Source organism: Diceros bicornis, chromosome 32, assembly GCF_020826845.1.
Source record: "Diceros bicornis minor isolate mBicDic1 chromosome 32, mDicBic1.mat.cur, whole genome shotgun sequence".
Classification (NCBI taxonomy): domain Eukaryota; kingdom Metazoa; phylum Chordata; class Mammalia; order Perissodactyla; family Rhinocerotidae; genus Diceros; species Diceros bicornis.
This window is the reverse complement of record NC_080771.1, coordinates 2,149,775-2,165,011: the sequence shown is the minus strand read 5'-3', so window position 1 is coordinate 2,165,011 and position 15,237 is coordinate 2,149,775. Positions and strand designations below refer to the sequence as shown.

The 15,237-nt window shown below is 40.3% G+C and overlaps 1 protein-coding gene across 1 annotated transcript in view; it reads left to right on the top strand.

The window, feature by feature from the left end:
- The window catches only part of LOC131395971 (ATP-binding cassette sub-family C member 11-like), a 38,979-nt gene extending 27,588 nt beyond the window's left edge, over window positions 1-11,391 (top strand). Inside the window, exons 7-8 of the mRNA XM_058527763.1 lie at window positions 429-501; window positions 10,646-11,391. Of these exons, the coding sequence (XP_058383746.1) occupies window positions 429-501; window positions 10,646-10,804 (232 nt within the window). The 3' untranslated portion in view covers window positions 10,805-11,391. The remainder of the gene's footprint in view (window positions 1-428; window positions 502-10,645) is intronic.
- The last annotated feature ends 3,846 nt before the right edge of the window (window positions 11,392-15,237 follow it).

Below are 15,237 nucleotides of genomic sequence, written 5' to 3'. Positions count from 1 at the left end.
CATCAGGGGATACTGGCTAAATAATTCACCGTGCAGCCAGATAATGGAATATTATGGTGCCATTAAAACAATATAAACCTATTTATGCTGCGCAGAGACACATATGACTGGATTATTTCTGAATAAATACATAAGAAGCTGTAAAGTGGCTGCTTCCAGGGAAAGCAAGTGAGGGTCAAAGATGGGAGGGAGACTTGCTTTTCACTGTATCTTCTTTTTGTTTTGTTCAAGTCTTCACTAAGGGCATGTATCGGATTAAAAGAAATGAAGAGAGGAAGGAAATGAAAAAGCCTCCTGTGGTTTACCATTAGATGCAGGATTGGGTCCACATTTCTTATCATGGAATGCATGACCTTTCCCTTCCAAACTTGGGAAGGCTGGAGGTCCTGCAGCCCAGCCCTGCCCCTTCATCTCTCTGTCCATCGCAGGTACCTCCAGGTGCTCCATTGCTGCTCCCTGACCCGGGACCTGGAGATTCTGCCCTTCGGAAACATGACGGAGGTAAGTGGGAGGTGAGCCTCCCCCAGCTCTGTTATGATGGTGCCTTTGTAACGGTTTTCTGGGGTCTTCAGGCTGCCTCCCTGGGTAGGTAGAGGAGGGCCCCAGCTCTTCCTTCCAAGGCAGCCTGACCTGGCCTTGCAGCTGCTGCCTCGGAGCCTCCCTCACGAGGGAGGGAAGTTGGGGCTCATCTTACACTGGGAGCTGGCAACTGGAGCTACCTTCCCCACAAGGACGGGGAACTGATCTCAACCTCCTCCTCCTGGAGCAGGAGCATATACCCTGTGAGGATAAGAACCCTCCCAGCCAGCCCCTCTGACCACCCACCCACCCACCCTGCCCACTCTGACCAGCATGTCCTTTGTCAGTGGGAACACCAGCCATGGCCCCACAGTGGCAATTTGATTTCTGACTCTTGCATTTTCCTAATAATTCACCGACTTTCACATCAGCAGCCACCTTTAATCCACATGAGACCCTTGTAAGATAAAAGCAGTGCTGTTGTCTTGATTTTACTGTCTAATAATAGCTCATGTGCTGAGCACTAACCACATGCAAAGTTCTATCCAGCAGCGGCAATACATTGCCTAGGTGAGCCCCAGGGAACCCTAGGAGGTCAGTTCTTTAATATCCTTCCTCTAAAGGGGGGATTGTAACGCTCGAGGACAGAGAGCCCAGCTGTCTTGTTGACAGTCGTCTCTTCAGTAGGAAGAAGGAAGTCTGGTCTGTAAAATGCATCAAGAAGAGTATTGACCTCATCAGGCTGCTCTGAGGTTTGGACAAGCAGATACATACGAAGTGCTTTGAATAGTGCCTGGCGTAGAGCAGGTGTTCGCCCATCATTAGAAGAACACAGGAGGCGTTGCCTGTGTTTGCTGAATGAGTGACTGAGGGGGAATGAGCCTTGGCTGGAACTAGCAGCTTGTCCAAGGCACACGGTGCTGAACTGGAGGCAGAGCAGACAAGAGGTCACCCGGCCACTCTTTCAACTCTGCTTCTTCTTGACAGAGACCCCAAGAGTTCGTGGCGCAGCGGGGACTGGGACTTAGCCCTTGGCTCCCTCGTCCTCAGAGCCTAACTGAGGGATGGGCCAGCCGGCAGCGGCCTGGAGTGCTGGTCTGCAAGGGGCCCCAAACCATGCTGCCCAGTAACTGGTTGCCTGTGACTGTCTGTCACTACTGACATAAGTTGTCGTGCACGGTGGCCTTTCCCATGACAGCAACATAGAGCCCCAGCCTGTGTCCTGTTGAGTAGTTGTGCACGGGGCACACCCCTGACCCCAGGTGGGGGTGTCACAAGTTGACAGTTGCAGTCAATGGAGATTTGAAAACCCGAATAAGATGTAAGAAGGTGCCGTTTCTTGGGCGTGAATGATTAGCGTTTTTATCTGAATTGTTAAGGGTTTAATATGCCTTCTAAAAGTTGGCAGGTTTAGAAAAACTGCATCTAATGGTCAATGATAGAATTTTGATTAACTGAAAATCAGTTTTTTCATCCTCTACGAAGCAGATTTTGAAAACTGTTTTTTGGTTTTTTTTTTCAATTGATGTTTTACTAGTTTATAACATTGTGAAATTCTGGTTGTACATTTTTCTTTGTCCATCACCATATATATGTTTCCCTTCACCCCTTGTGCCCACCCAATACCCCCATTGCCCTTGGTAACCACTATACAGTTTTCCCTGTGCATGTGTTGGTTTATATTCCACATATGAGTGAGATCATACAGTGTTTTTCTCTTTCTGGCATATTTCACTTAACATAATACCCTCCAGGCCTATCCATGTTGTTGAAAACGGGATGATTTTGTCTTTTTTTTATGGCTGAGTAGTATTCCATTGTTTATATATACCACATCTTCTTGATCCCATCGTCAGTAGAGGGACACTTAGGTTGCTTCCACTTCTTGGCCATAGTGAATAATGCTGCAATGAACATAGGGGTGCATAAGCCTCTTTGGATTGTTGATTTCAGGTTTCTTGGATAGATTCCCAGTAGTGTGATAGCTGGATCATAGGGTATTTATATTTTTAATTCTTTGAGGAATCTCCATAGCGTTTTCCATAGAGGTTGCACCAGTTTGCATTCCCACCAGCTGTGTATGAGGGTTCCTGTTTCTCCACATCCTCTCCAACACTTGTTGTTTTTTGTCTTGGTGATGATAGCCATTCTAACAAGCATGAGGTCATATATTAGTGTTGTTTTTATTTGCATTTCCCTGATGATTAGTGATGTTGAACATCTTTCCATGTGCCTATTGGCCATCTGTATATCTTCTTTGGAGGAGTGTCTGTTCATTTCCTCTGCCCATTTGTTGATCAGGTTGTTTGTTTTTTTTTTTGTTCAGTTGTGTGAGTTCTTTATATATTATGGAGATCAACCCCTTGTCAGATATATGTTTTGCAAATATTTTCTCCCAGCTGGTGGGTTGTCTGTTCATCTTGATTCTGGTTTCGTTTGTCTTGTAGAAGCTCTTTAGTCTGATAAAGTCCCACGTGCTTATTTTTTCTTTAGTTTCCCTAGTCTGGGTAGGCATGTCATCCAAAAAGATTTCTTTATGACCAATGTCAAATAGTGTGTTGCCTATATTTTCTTCTATGAGTTTTATAGTTTCAGGTCTCACCTTCAGGTCTTTGATCCATTTTGAGTTAATTTTTGTGAATGGCAATTGCAGATGGTCCACTTTCATTCTTTTGCATGTGGCTGTCCAGTTTTCCCAACACCATTTATTGAAGAGACTTTCCTTTCTCCATTATATGTTCTTAGCTCCTTTGTTGAAAATTAGCTGTCCGTATATGTGTGGTTTATTTCTGGGCTTTCAATTCTGTTCCATTGATCTGTGTGTCTGTTTTTGTACCAGTACCATGCTGTTTTGATTACTATTGCTTTGTAGTACGTTTTGAAGTCAGGGATTGTGATGCCTCCAGCTTTGTTCTTTTTTCTTAGGATTGCTTTAGCTATTCGGAGTCTTTTGTTGCCCCATATGAATTTTAGTATTCTTTTTCTATTTCCGTGAAGAATGTCCTTGGGATTCTGATTGGGACTGCATTGAATCTGTAGGTTGCTTTAGGTAATATAGACATTTTAACTATGTTTGTTCTTCCAATCCATGTGCATGGGATGTCTTTCCATTTCTTTATGTCATCACCGATTTCTTTCAATAATGTCTTGTAGTTTTCATTGTATAGGTCTTTCTCCTCCTTAGTAAGATTTATTCCTAGATATTTTATTCTTTTTGATGCAATTGTAAATGGTATTATCGTTTTGAGCTCTCTGTCTGTTAGTTCATTATTAGCACACAGAAATGCAACTGATTTTTGTAGATTGATTTTGTACCCTGCAACTTTTCTGTAGTTGTTGATTGTTTCTAATAGTTTTCCAACAGATTCTTTAGGGTTTTCTATATATACAATCATGTCATCTGCAAATAGTGAGAGTTTCACTTTTTCGTTACCTATTTGGATTCCTTTTATTCCTTTTTCTTGCCTAACTGCTCTGACCAAAACCTCCAGTACTATGTTGAACAGGAGTGGTGAGAGTGGGCAGCCCTGCCTCGTTCCTGTTCTCGGAGAAATGGCTTTCAGTCTTTCCCCATTGAGTATGATGTTGGCTGTGGGTTTGTCAAAAATAGCCTTTATTATGTTGAGGTACTTTCCTTCTATACCCATTTTATTGAGAGTTTATATCATAAATGGTTGTTCTATCTTGTCAAATGCCTTCTCTGTGTCTATTGAGATGATCATGTGGTTTTTATTCTTTGTTTTGCTGATGTGATGTATCACGTTGATTGATTTGCGGATGTTGAACCATCCCTGCGTCCCTGGTATAAATCCCACTTGATCATGCTGTATGATCTTTTTAATGTATTGTTGTATTCGGTTTGCCAATATTTTGTTGAGGATTTTTGCATCAATGTTCATCAGCGATATTGGCCTGTAATTTTCTTTCTTTGTATTGTCTTTGTCTGGTTTTGGTATCAGGGTGATGTTGGCCTCGTAGAATGATTTAGGAAGTGTTCCATCTTCCTCTATTTTTTGGAATAGTTTGAGAAGGATGAGTATTAAATCTTCTTTGAATGTTTGGTAAAATTCACTGGGGAAGCCATCTGGTCCTGGACTTTTATATTTTGGGAGGTTTTTGATTACTATTTCAATCTCTTTACTTGTTATCGGTCTGTTCATATTGTCCATTTCTTCTTGGTTCAATTTTGGGAGGTTGTATAAGTCTAAGAATTTATCCATTTCTTCTAGATTGTCCAATTTGTTGCCATATAATTTCTCATAGTATTCTCTTATAATCCTCTGTATTTCCGTGGTATCTGTTGTAATTTCTCCTCTTTCATTTCTAATTTTATGTACTTGAGTCTTTTCTCTTTTTTTCTTAGTAAGCCTGGCTAAGGGTTTGTCAATTTTGTTTATCTTCTCAAAGAACCAACTCTTTGTTTCATTAATCCTTTCTACTGTATTTTGGTCTCAATTTTGTTTATTTCTGCTCTGATTTTTATTATTTCTCTCCTTCTGCTGGCTTTGGGCTTTGTTTGTTCTTCTTTTTCTAGTTCTGTTAGGTGTAGTTTAAGGTTGCCTATTTGGGCTTTTTCTTGTTTGTTAAGTTGGGCTTGTATCGCTATGAGTTTCCCTCTCGGGACCGCTTTTGCTGCATCCCATATGATTTGATATGGCATATTATCATTTTCGTTTGTTTCCAGATAGTTTTTGATTTCTCCTTTAATTTCATCAATGACCCATTGGTTGTTCAGTAGCATGTTGTTTAATCTCCTCATTTTTGTCACTTTCCCAGTTTTTTTTTCATGGTTCATTTCCAGTTTCATAGCCTTATGGTCTGAAAAGATGCTTGTTATGATTTCATTCTTCTTAAATTTATTGAGGCTTGCTTTGTTTCCCAACATATGGTCTAATCTACAGAATGTTCCATGCGCGCTTGAAAAGAATGTGTAGTCAGCTGTTTTTGGATGGAGTGCTCTGTATATGTCTACTAGGTCCATCTCATTCAGTTTTTCATTTAAGTCCACTATTTCTTTATTGACTTTTTGTCTGGATGACCTATCCATTGATGTAAGTGGGGTATTAAGATCCCCTACTATTATTGTGTTGCTGTTAATGTCTTCTTTTAGATTTGTTAAGAGTTTCTTTATGTACTTTGGTGCTCCTATGTTGGGTGCATATATATTTATAAGTGATAAGTCTTCTTGGTGGAGTGTCCCTTTTATCATTATATATTTCCCTTCTTTGTCTCTCGTCACCTGTTTTATCTTGAAGCCTACTTTGTCTGATATGAGTATGGCAACACCTGCTTTCTTTTGTTTGCCATTCGCTTGGAGTATTGTCGTCCATCCTTTCACTCTGAGCCTGTTCTTGTCTTTAGAGCTGAGATGTGTTTCCTGGAGGCAGCATATTGTTGGGTCTTGCTTTTTAATCCATCCTGCCACTCTGTATCTTTTGATTGGAGAGTTCAATCCATTTACATTTAGGGTAATTTTTGATATATGAGGGCTTAATGTTCCTGTTTTGTCACTTATTTTCCGGTTCTTTTGCACTTCCTTTGTTTCTTGTCCCATTTGTTTCAGACTGCCAATTCAGTTTGGTTGTTCTGTCTTATGACTCTTCTAGTTTTCTCTTTGTTTATCATATGTGATTTTGTTTTGATTATTTGTTTAGTGGTTACCTTGAGGTTTGTATAAAAAATCTTGTGTATGAGATAGTCCATTATCTGATGACCTCTTATTTCCTTACACTAAGTCAATTCAATCACTTTCCTCTTCCCCTTCTAAGTCGTTCTTCTTATATCTTATTCTATCTCGTGTTATGTGTGTGTGTTTACAGTGATGAGGTTATATTTATTTTTGGTGAGTTCCTTCCTTTGATCTTTGATTTTGGTATTTAAGTGGTTGCTAACCTATTCTAGTAAAGTTCCACTATATTTCTGATTTTGTCTACCTAATTTTCTCCTTGCTCCAAGCTTTGTATTCCCTTTCTTTTCTTTTTTTCAGGCCTGAGGGCCTTCTTGAGTATTTCTTGTAGTGGAGGTCTTATGGCTATGAACTCCCTTAGCTTTTGTTTATCTGGGAATGTTACTATTTCTCCGTCATATTTGAAGGAAATTTTTGCTGGATAGACTATTCTTGGCTGAAAGTTTTTGTCTTTCAGTATTTTGAAGGTATCATTCCAGTCTCTCCTAGCCTGTAAAGTTTCTGTTGAGAAATCCTCTGAGAGCCTGATAGGAATTCCTTTGTATGTTATTTTTTGTTTTTGTCTAGCTGCCGTTAATATTGTTTTTTTGTCATTGACTTTGGCCAGCCTTACCACTACATGTCGTAGATTGGGCCTTTGCCTGTTGATGTATTTAGGTGACCTATTGGCTTCACTCACTGGTATTTCTTGCTCCTTCCCCAGATTTGGGAAGTTCTCAGCTATTATTTCCTTGAATTGGCTCTCTGTTCCTCTTTCCCTCTCTTCTCCCTCAGGAATACCTATAATTCTTATGTTACATTTCCTAGTAGTGTCAGATATTTCTTGGAGACTTTCTTCATTTCCTTTTAGTCTTAGTTCTCTCTCCTCTTCCATCTGGAGCATATCTGTATTCCTATGCTCTATAATGCTTATTCTTTCCTCCATATTGTCAGCTCTGTTCTTTAAAGATTCCAGATTCTCCTTTATCTCTTCCATTGTGTTCTTCATCTCCATCAGTACTGATTGGTTTTTCTTTATGATTTCAATCTCTTTTGTGAAGAAACTCCTAATCTCATTGAATTGTTTGTCTGTGTTATCTCGTATTTCATTGAGTTTTTTTATGATAGCTATTTTGAAATCTCTGTCATTTAGGTTATGGATTTCTGTGTCTTCAGGGTTGATTTCTGGGTGCTTGTCATTTTCCTTCTGGTCTGGTGATTTCATGTACCTTTGCATTGTGGTTTCTGTATTGGCTTTATTTTTCCACATCCTGGAAATATCTGGTTGCAATTTCCACCTGCTGCCACCATGTGGGGGTTTAGGGCTGTGTAATCTGAGCCCCCTCGCTCTGCCCCAGCTGTTCGCTGCAATCGGCCGGCCGCCTGATCTGGTCTGGTTGGCTGAGCTGCAGTGTCTGGCATGCGGGGGCGGGGGGGGGCTCTGTCTTTTGCCTGCTGGGTCCCTGGTGTGGGGGCTTCTCACTCGCCCCTCTTTATCTGCTCTCCTGGGGTACTCAGATGTTGATGGTAGCCCTGGAGCTGTTCTGAGTCCTCTGTGTGGGTGTTTCCCACCGGCTGAGAGAGCCCAAAGAGCTGAGGGCCGCCCTTCTCCCCTTTCTGGGAGCTGTGCGAACAGCTATTGCTGATCTGATGAGGAGGGAGAGGAGTTCTCCTTACCTCTCCTCACTTCCTCCAGGTGCCCAGTATGTTCCTCTCTCAGATGTGTGGCAGTGTGCATCTTTCCAATCTTGCTTTTCACTGTCTAGGAGTCCATTGTTGGTCTGACACTGTTCCTTTTGTTGTATCTCATTAGGGGAAGAGTTTACAGGAAAGCTCACTCCACCACGATGCTGACGTCACTCCTAATTATTTTATTTTACTTTATTTATTTATTTTTACTTTTTGTTGTGGGCAATTTCAACCATAACGAAGGTAGAGAAAAGAATATAATGAACCCTATAAACTCATCACCCTGTTTTAACAATTATTATGTCATGGCCAATCATGTTTCATCTCTTTCTACCCCTTCTCCCACACCCGTTCCCTATTTATTGTGAATCAAATTCCAGGCATATCTTTCTGTAAATATTATAGTATCTCTAAAAGGTGTAGCATTTTAGAAAATATAACCATACTATTATACCTAAAGATGACAGTTACCTAGTCGTCTGTAATTAGTGGAGTATAATCCTAGAAAATTGCCTACAAACATCTGTAGTTGTTCTCTTTCCAGAAATTATTACTGAAGAACAATTCTCAGCATACACCCCTCCTCATCATTTATCCTCCTTCTGACTTCATGTTCCTAAGAATAAAGTGTCATACCACAGCTATGCCCATTCCCAGTTATACTCTTTAGGCAGGAATTGTAGCCCTAGGATTGATGGGGAAAGACCTTTTAATGAGGAGAAGAGAGAAAAACCAATTCTAGTCATTCTTGAAACAGCCCCTGTATCTGGGTAATTGGGGGTGGAAGCCCTGGCTCTCAAGTTCAGGGAAAATGCAGAAGTTTGGTGGCTAAAAAGTTCTTACTGTAATTTTTGTCCCTCCATGGGCTCATCAATTTACCTTAAGGTTTCATCTGAGTAGTGTTTACTGAAATTCTTCTTGTCAGGCAGAAAATGGATCAGTATTTCTGATGCTATTTAAACTCTACGTATCTTTTTGTGTTTTTTGAAATAAAAGATGGAGGCAGGCAAACTGGCCATCACTAATTTTCTCTCCTCATAACCTAGATGTCCTCTAAAGCTTTTTAAGAGACCTCATTCATAGTCAGAAACATTGTTTTATTAATTTTATTTCTTTTTTTAAACCCCAGTGTCTTAAAATTTTAAGGGAAAAAAGTTATTTCACTTGGACAGGTCTGACAGCCATTTCTCAAACATATCCAACATGTATGTATTAAATTTAATTACAGCCATTAAAAAATAGATTTTTACTTAACTAGATAGTGGGTTTACCTAAGATTGTCATAGTTTCCATAAAGAGATCAACAGTTTTCAGATAATTGGTAGACAGTAAGATTACTCTCAACCAACTCTATACTGAACATAATTAAAATTGTCTTTAATGACTTGAAAGTACCTTATTTTTATAACATGAAGCATTATTAAGTCTTATGAAAATATGAATAGTAGAGTTTCTGGGAACAGTATTCTAGATAAACACTGAGTTTCCAATAATAATGAAGGTTGAACAAAGTTGAAGATTCTGTGTCAAGGGCTTTGAATTAAGACTAAGTTGTGGATATGTTTAAAAGTAAGTAAAACTTTGGAAAGGGAATCAAAAGCAAGGAAAAGCTGGTTTTATAATAAAACTGTGATTGGTAAGTATTTTAGTCATTTTACTTCCCTTTTGACTATGTATGTGAACCCTATTTATATCTATAGGAATCTAATATAAGTGAAAGTGGTAATATGTTAAAGGTTTAGAACATGTAGAAGGCTCTTGATGACTTCTTTAAAGTCCTGTGTGGGCCTCTCCTGAATGAGTGCCTGCGACTCAGAGCCTTTGAGTGGTAATCTAGACAAGATACAGGCTTCTTAATATACAATTGTAGGGGCCGGCCCCATGGCTTAGCAGTTAAGTGCGCGCACTCTGCTACTGGCGGCCCGGGTTTGGATCCTGGGATCGCACCGACGCACCGCTTCTCCGGCCATGCTGAGGCCGCATCCCACATACAGCAACTAGAAGGATGTGCAGCTATGACAGACAACTATCTACTGGGGCGTTGGGGGAAAAATAAATAAATAAAATCTTTAAAAAAGTATATATACAATTGTACAAGGTTTTAAGAACATAACTGGTAGAGTATCTAATTTATTCAATTAAAATACTTTTAAGAGATATTGATATTTTGCTCATTACAAACAGAAAGATTTTACTTTAAGGCATTTTTAAAAAGTGACTGTTTCCTTGTGCTGTGTCAGAATATAGTAATTTTTACTAGTTTAGTCTTGTTTCGAATTCCACTTTCAGTTGAAGACTTTATAGACTTTCTGATGATGTTTGGGGAGGAATATACTAATTTTTATTTTACCTGTTACCTAAGAATTTTAAAATACTCTACACATTTACTTTAAGTTCCCATAGCAATTAAGAGAGGGTGTGTTACCAAGAGGGAAACTGGTTCAGCAGGATTGGTAACCTATTTATGGCCACACAATGTGTCATTAATAAATAGGTTTAAGAACAAAGCTTGAAAGGGTAATTTTTGCTTCTCTGTGTTTTTACATGTTTTCAAAAATTTTGACACTGAACATGTTTTTGATTTTTTTAAAAAGTATTCAAATGTGGTGAATGCGAACAATGATGCTCAGGTTTTAGTATTATCCCTGTGTTTCCTAAACTAACTATATCAGGCAGAATTATCGACCTTGCTAGAACATCCTGTGTGTTTTAATTTATACAGCTTTGTATTGGCACTCCTGGATTTTTTACATGTTTATTGTTCTCCCACAGGTGTTGGATCCCGAACAAAACCATAACATCACAGATCATTATCTAAATGTGGCCTTTGACCTTTCCCAAGTTCTTTTTATAGCCACTGCCAACACCACTGCTACTATTCCACCTGCCTTGTTGGACAGAATGGAGATTATCCAGGTGCCAGGCACTTGACTCGTGAAGAAACTCATTGTTTGATATTTCTTGCCTTTCTGAGCATAATCCTTTAAAATTGGTTGAGCTGTGGAGTTTGGAGTAAAAAGTTGATTTGCCAGTGCGTGATGTTCAGAAGTTCTGAGTCTGGTGTATAAACCAGTTTTTATGTGGATTCAAAGTCTGGAACAGCAAGATTTGTGTGTTTGTGTGTTTGTTTTCACTGCCACAGAGAGGAGCACCTGTGTGTTCTGGTTTCTCTGGGAATCCAGACGTCCTTCTTTGGAGCAGTTTCTACAATTATAGATAAACATCACTAATTTATTTAAAGGGAGCGTCTAAAAACCCAAAATGGATCTTTACATGGTCAGTTTAGCTTCCTGTCAATCAGATTTTGAAGTTTTTACCGTCTTTGGGAAAGTGTAATTGTTTATTCTTATTAAGAGGTTGTTCCTAAAGGAGATGAGCTTTCTTTTTGTTACATCTGATCTCACTTTTACATAAAAGTGCAGAGTACACAAGACCTCTTCTTTCTTGTTTGATCTGTCAGGTAGTTATACGTATAGTTTCTACCATGTCTTCTGTTCTCCTTCACTGGAGTGTGCAAAATAAAGTTATTTAGTTACTAATACTGAATAAATCCCAGTGTTTTCACCTTATTTTAATTGTTTGGAATTATTTTTCCCTAGAAGAGATCAAATATCAGTGGGTATTTGTTAAAATGAAAATAGAGTAGACTCTAAATATATTTAGATATTGATAATATTTAGATATAGATAATATATATTTCATATTTCTCTGAAATATATTTTTACTATCAAGTGAGTGATAATTGGATTTCTTAGTTATCTGTGAGCCCTGCAGGTTCCTATATTTAGTTTTAAAACATGGTGGAGTAAAAAATTGCTTTGTGGATATTTATGAGGCTAAAATAAATAAGTAATGAGACCCAATTGCTTGGAAACTTCACATCAAGGGAGATAATCCATAAAATACAATAATGTGAAGTGAAATAATCAGGACAACTGCTACAGAGGTGGACGCCTCTGTATGATGCCACCTTCTTCCTTCCTGAGGAGTGTGCCCATGCTTGCTTCTAAGACTCGACTTCTTAAATGCAGATGGGGCGATTATTTTAGGGGTAATTGTGTGTGTGTGTGTATACTGTATATAAATTATTGCATATAAATTATATGTATAATTCCAACATGTCGAGGGAAAGACCTTTTATAGAGACGTCTTAGTTTTTGTTTTGTTTTGTTGCTAACATTTACAGAGTTCTGAAAATAGCTCCTTTGCAGCTCTTCCCTTGAAACTCACTGCTTATTTAATTGAAGTGTTTGTTGTCCTTGTTGTAAGTTTTTTCAATTATGTATCAAGTTATGCTAAAGAAAAGGGATATATTATTTTCCTATTAAATAATAAAATAAAAATCAAATTTGAGTTAAGGAGAAAATTATCTCTAAGGTTTGACTCAGATTTATTTCTCTTTCAGAGATAGATCATTTATTCAAAAGACTTTCAAACATTGTACTTAATAAATGCTAGTTTTGTTTGTGAAAAAGTTGGAAATTTTAACAGTTATTGATTAGAGATTAAATTTCTTTATTCTGATTATAATCTTAGTTGAAGTAATACTTAAATTCACCCTAAGTCCAAGATCCACTGAATCTGCATCTGATTCATTTCAAAAGCCTGGTATGTGGCAGCCTTGTGCCTAATTACAAAAGAAGACCCCTTGCTTTCCAGGGTACACACAAGAGGAGAAGATAGAGATTGCCCACAGGCACTTGATCCCAAAGCAACTGGAACTGCATGGGCTGACTCCTCAACAGATTCAGATCCCTCAGGTTACTACTCTCGACATCATCACCAGGTGAGTCAGCCATCCCGAGGCTTCGGTAATGTTTGAGTCTGGAAAGGAGGTTATTTTAGTGGCAACTCACAGCATCCATTTCTATCTCTCCAACAGATTGCCAGCAAGTGTTTCCGTAACTGTTGATTTACACAGGGCTCTGTATTAGGCAGAAATTCATGGGGAAAGCATTTAGAGTATCTTCATAACAAAGGGCTTTAGTTGAGCCAGAATTTCAACCTTTCTACAATAGCAATATAAGGGATTAATCTGATAAATTAAGAACCAAAAACACGGAAAATATTGAGACTCTTTTTATGCTCCAATAATTAAGAAGTAGATGCTACTTTCAGACACCTGTTTTAAGTAACACAGATTTTCTTCTCTCCTCTTTGAGAAACTTAAAAGATCCTTGGAGTTTTCCTCTTTGGAATTAACACTGGAAGGATAGAGAAAGTGCTTTCTCAAGTTCGCTACCAAGTGCTTAAGCCTATGGCAAGGAGTATGTAAATTATCTGAGTAGAGTATTATTTAGCGTAATTTATAGATTGCGTGTTTGAATGGACAATATACCCTGTTGAGAATTCACACCTACAGTAGCCTCTTAGAGTTTTCCTGGCTCAGCATCACAGATCCATTGCATCATCAGGTAAATTGGGTCAGACCGCCAAGCACTCTTCATTGGGCCCTTTCCCAGCAACTGCAGTTTTTCGAGAGAAGTGAGGGATCTCTCCCTTTTGAAGTTTGACTTGCAGTTTGGCCAGGCAGGCTGCTTTTTGATCTAAGCCGGCCTTCTTATGGAAGTCTATTTGGAAGTCTATTTACATTTAGCTACAAGACAGTAAGACTAAATCTGACCTGAGAGTTCCTTTTCTTAACCTGTGATTTACTGTGTGGATAATGCCAGGAGAAATGAATTCTCTCCATGGCAGGAGCCCCACACACTCCACCACTGCCCCCACTCTCCACCCACTCCTTGTGCATGCCCTGCCCCAGTCGCCAGGCTGCAGAGAATCTAGTCACCAATCTATGCAGGCCCACAAGTTGCCTGAGGGCTTGTTGTTGGGTGGGACCAGTCCCTAGAGTGGGCTGCCTGGGCAGTCACTTTTGATGCGGTGTCACCCACCACAGCCTGTCCTGAGGATGAGAGACAACATCCGCAAGTACTACATGGGGGCTGATTGACGCAGAGGGAAGCTGTACCTGGGCAGGAAACACTAGTGTCCTGAGGACAAGACAGAGAGGAGGAGGGGTCAGGAGTCACGGGGCTCAGAGGGCGGGGCCTGTTGCCAGGTGCCTGGGCTTCCTTCTCTCCACAAAGCTTAGATTCGACTTCGCCTGTCCCACCTGCACGGAGCCCTCCTCTCCAACTGCCCCATTTAGCTGCTGCTCCCACCAGACTCTCGCAGAGAACTTGGGGGACCAACATTCCCTCTGCCCACACTAGAGTGCACTGCCCCCTGCCGGGATAGGACAGTCAGAGCCCATGCAGTGTGCTTGCATGGCCATCCCCTGCCAGCCTGTCACATCACAACTTCATATAAGAGAAAGAGAAAGTCCTCCCCTAGCCCCCATTCTACAGATAAGGAGACCAAGGAACAGAAGGCTTTCCATGGTATCCTTGGGGCAAGGCTGAGACCACTAGCCAAGTCTCCTGACTCCTGGTCCAGGGACCCACCTCCCTGAAGGCATGCATTTCCCCTCCCTGTTCCTGCAGAGGTAAAGTAACTCTGAGGTCAGGGGGCAGGAGGAGAATCTCATCTTCAAAACAGAGAAGATCTCATTTATTCATTCTCCATTTGTTTAACCAAAATGAAAGGGAATTTGAGATCTATTTGTGCTTTTCTTGAATTGAACAAAAGGTGTGTGTGGGACTGGCGCTAATAACTAACTGTAGCTTATAAAATTTTCCTGTTTATCTCACTCCAGGCTTTGCCAACTCTGCAGCACAGATCTTTTCTGATTTCTCGAGTCCCTTTAATAAAGTGCCTGGCCACTGTGCCTTGCTCAGAACACGTGGGACACGATGATTCAGCTCAGAGTTATCTGAAGGATTCCATGGTGGCCAGGGAGTGGTTGGGAGGGAGAAGAATCTCTAAATTCAGAAAAAACAAGTCTTGATTCATTCTTAAGGATTACTAAGACACCTTAGAAGACCTCCTCCACCTAACTCACATGGATTTCATGACAAATTTTGCTGTAGTAGTTCAAGCCTGCCCATCCTCTTCCCTGCTCTGATCCTAGTCACTTCCTCCCCCTGCTGACTGTCTCTCGCTTCTCCGCTTCCTGGGGATGTAATTCACAGAGGAGGCTGCCCTCACCCAATGGGATACTTCTTTTCATGCCCAAAAGGGAGGTGGGCAATGGGGAGGGTCTGTGGTCAGCTGCAGTGTAGGAAAACAGGTCCTATGAGGAAGGTCCCCTGGCCTTGGGAGCGGGCTGGGCCAGCAGAGGCTTTCTTAATGCATGTCTAAGGTGTCCCATTTTATTCCTCTGTAAATGCAAATCACTGCTAAAAATATCACTTGACATTTGCAGACCCCTTGGGTATCCCGAAGTTCATTGTTTGATCACTTGATCTTCACAACCACCCCAGGAG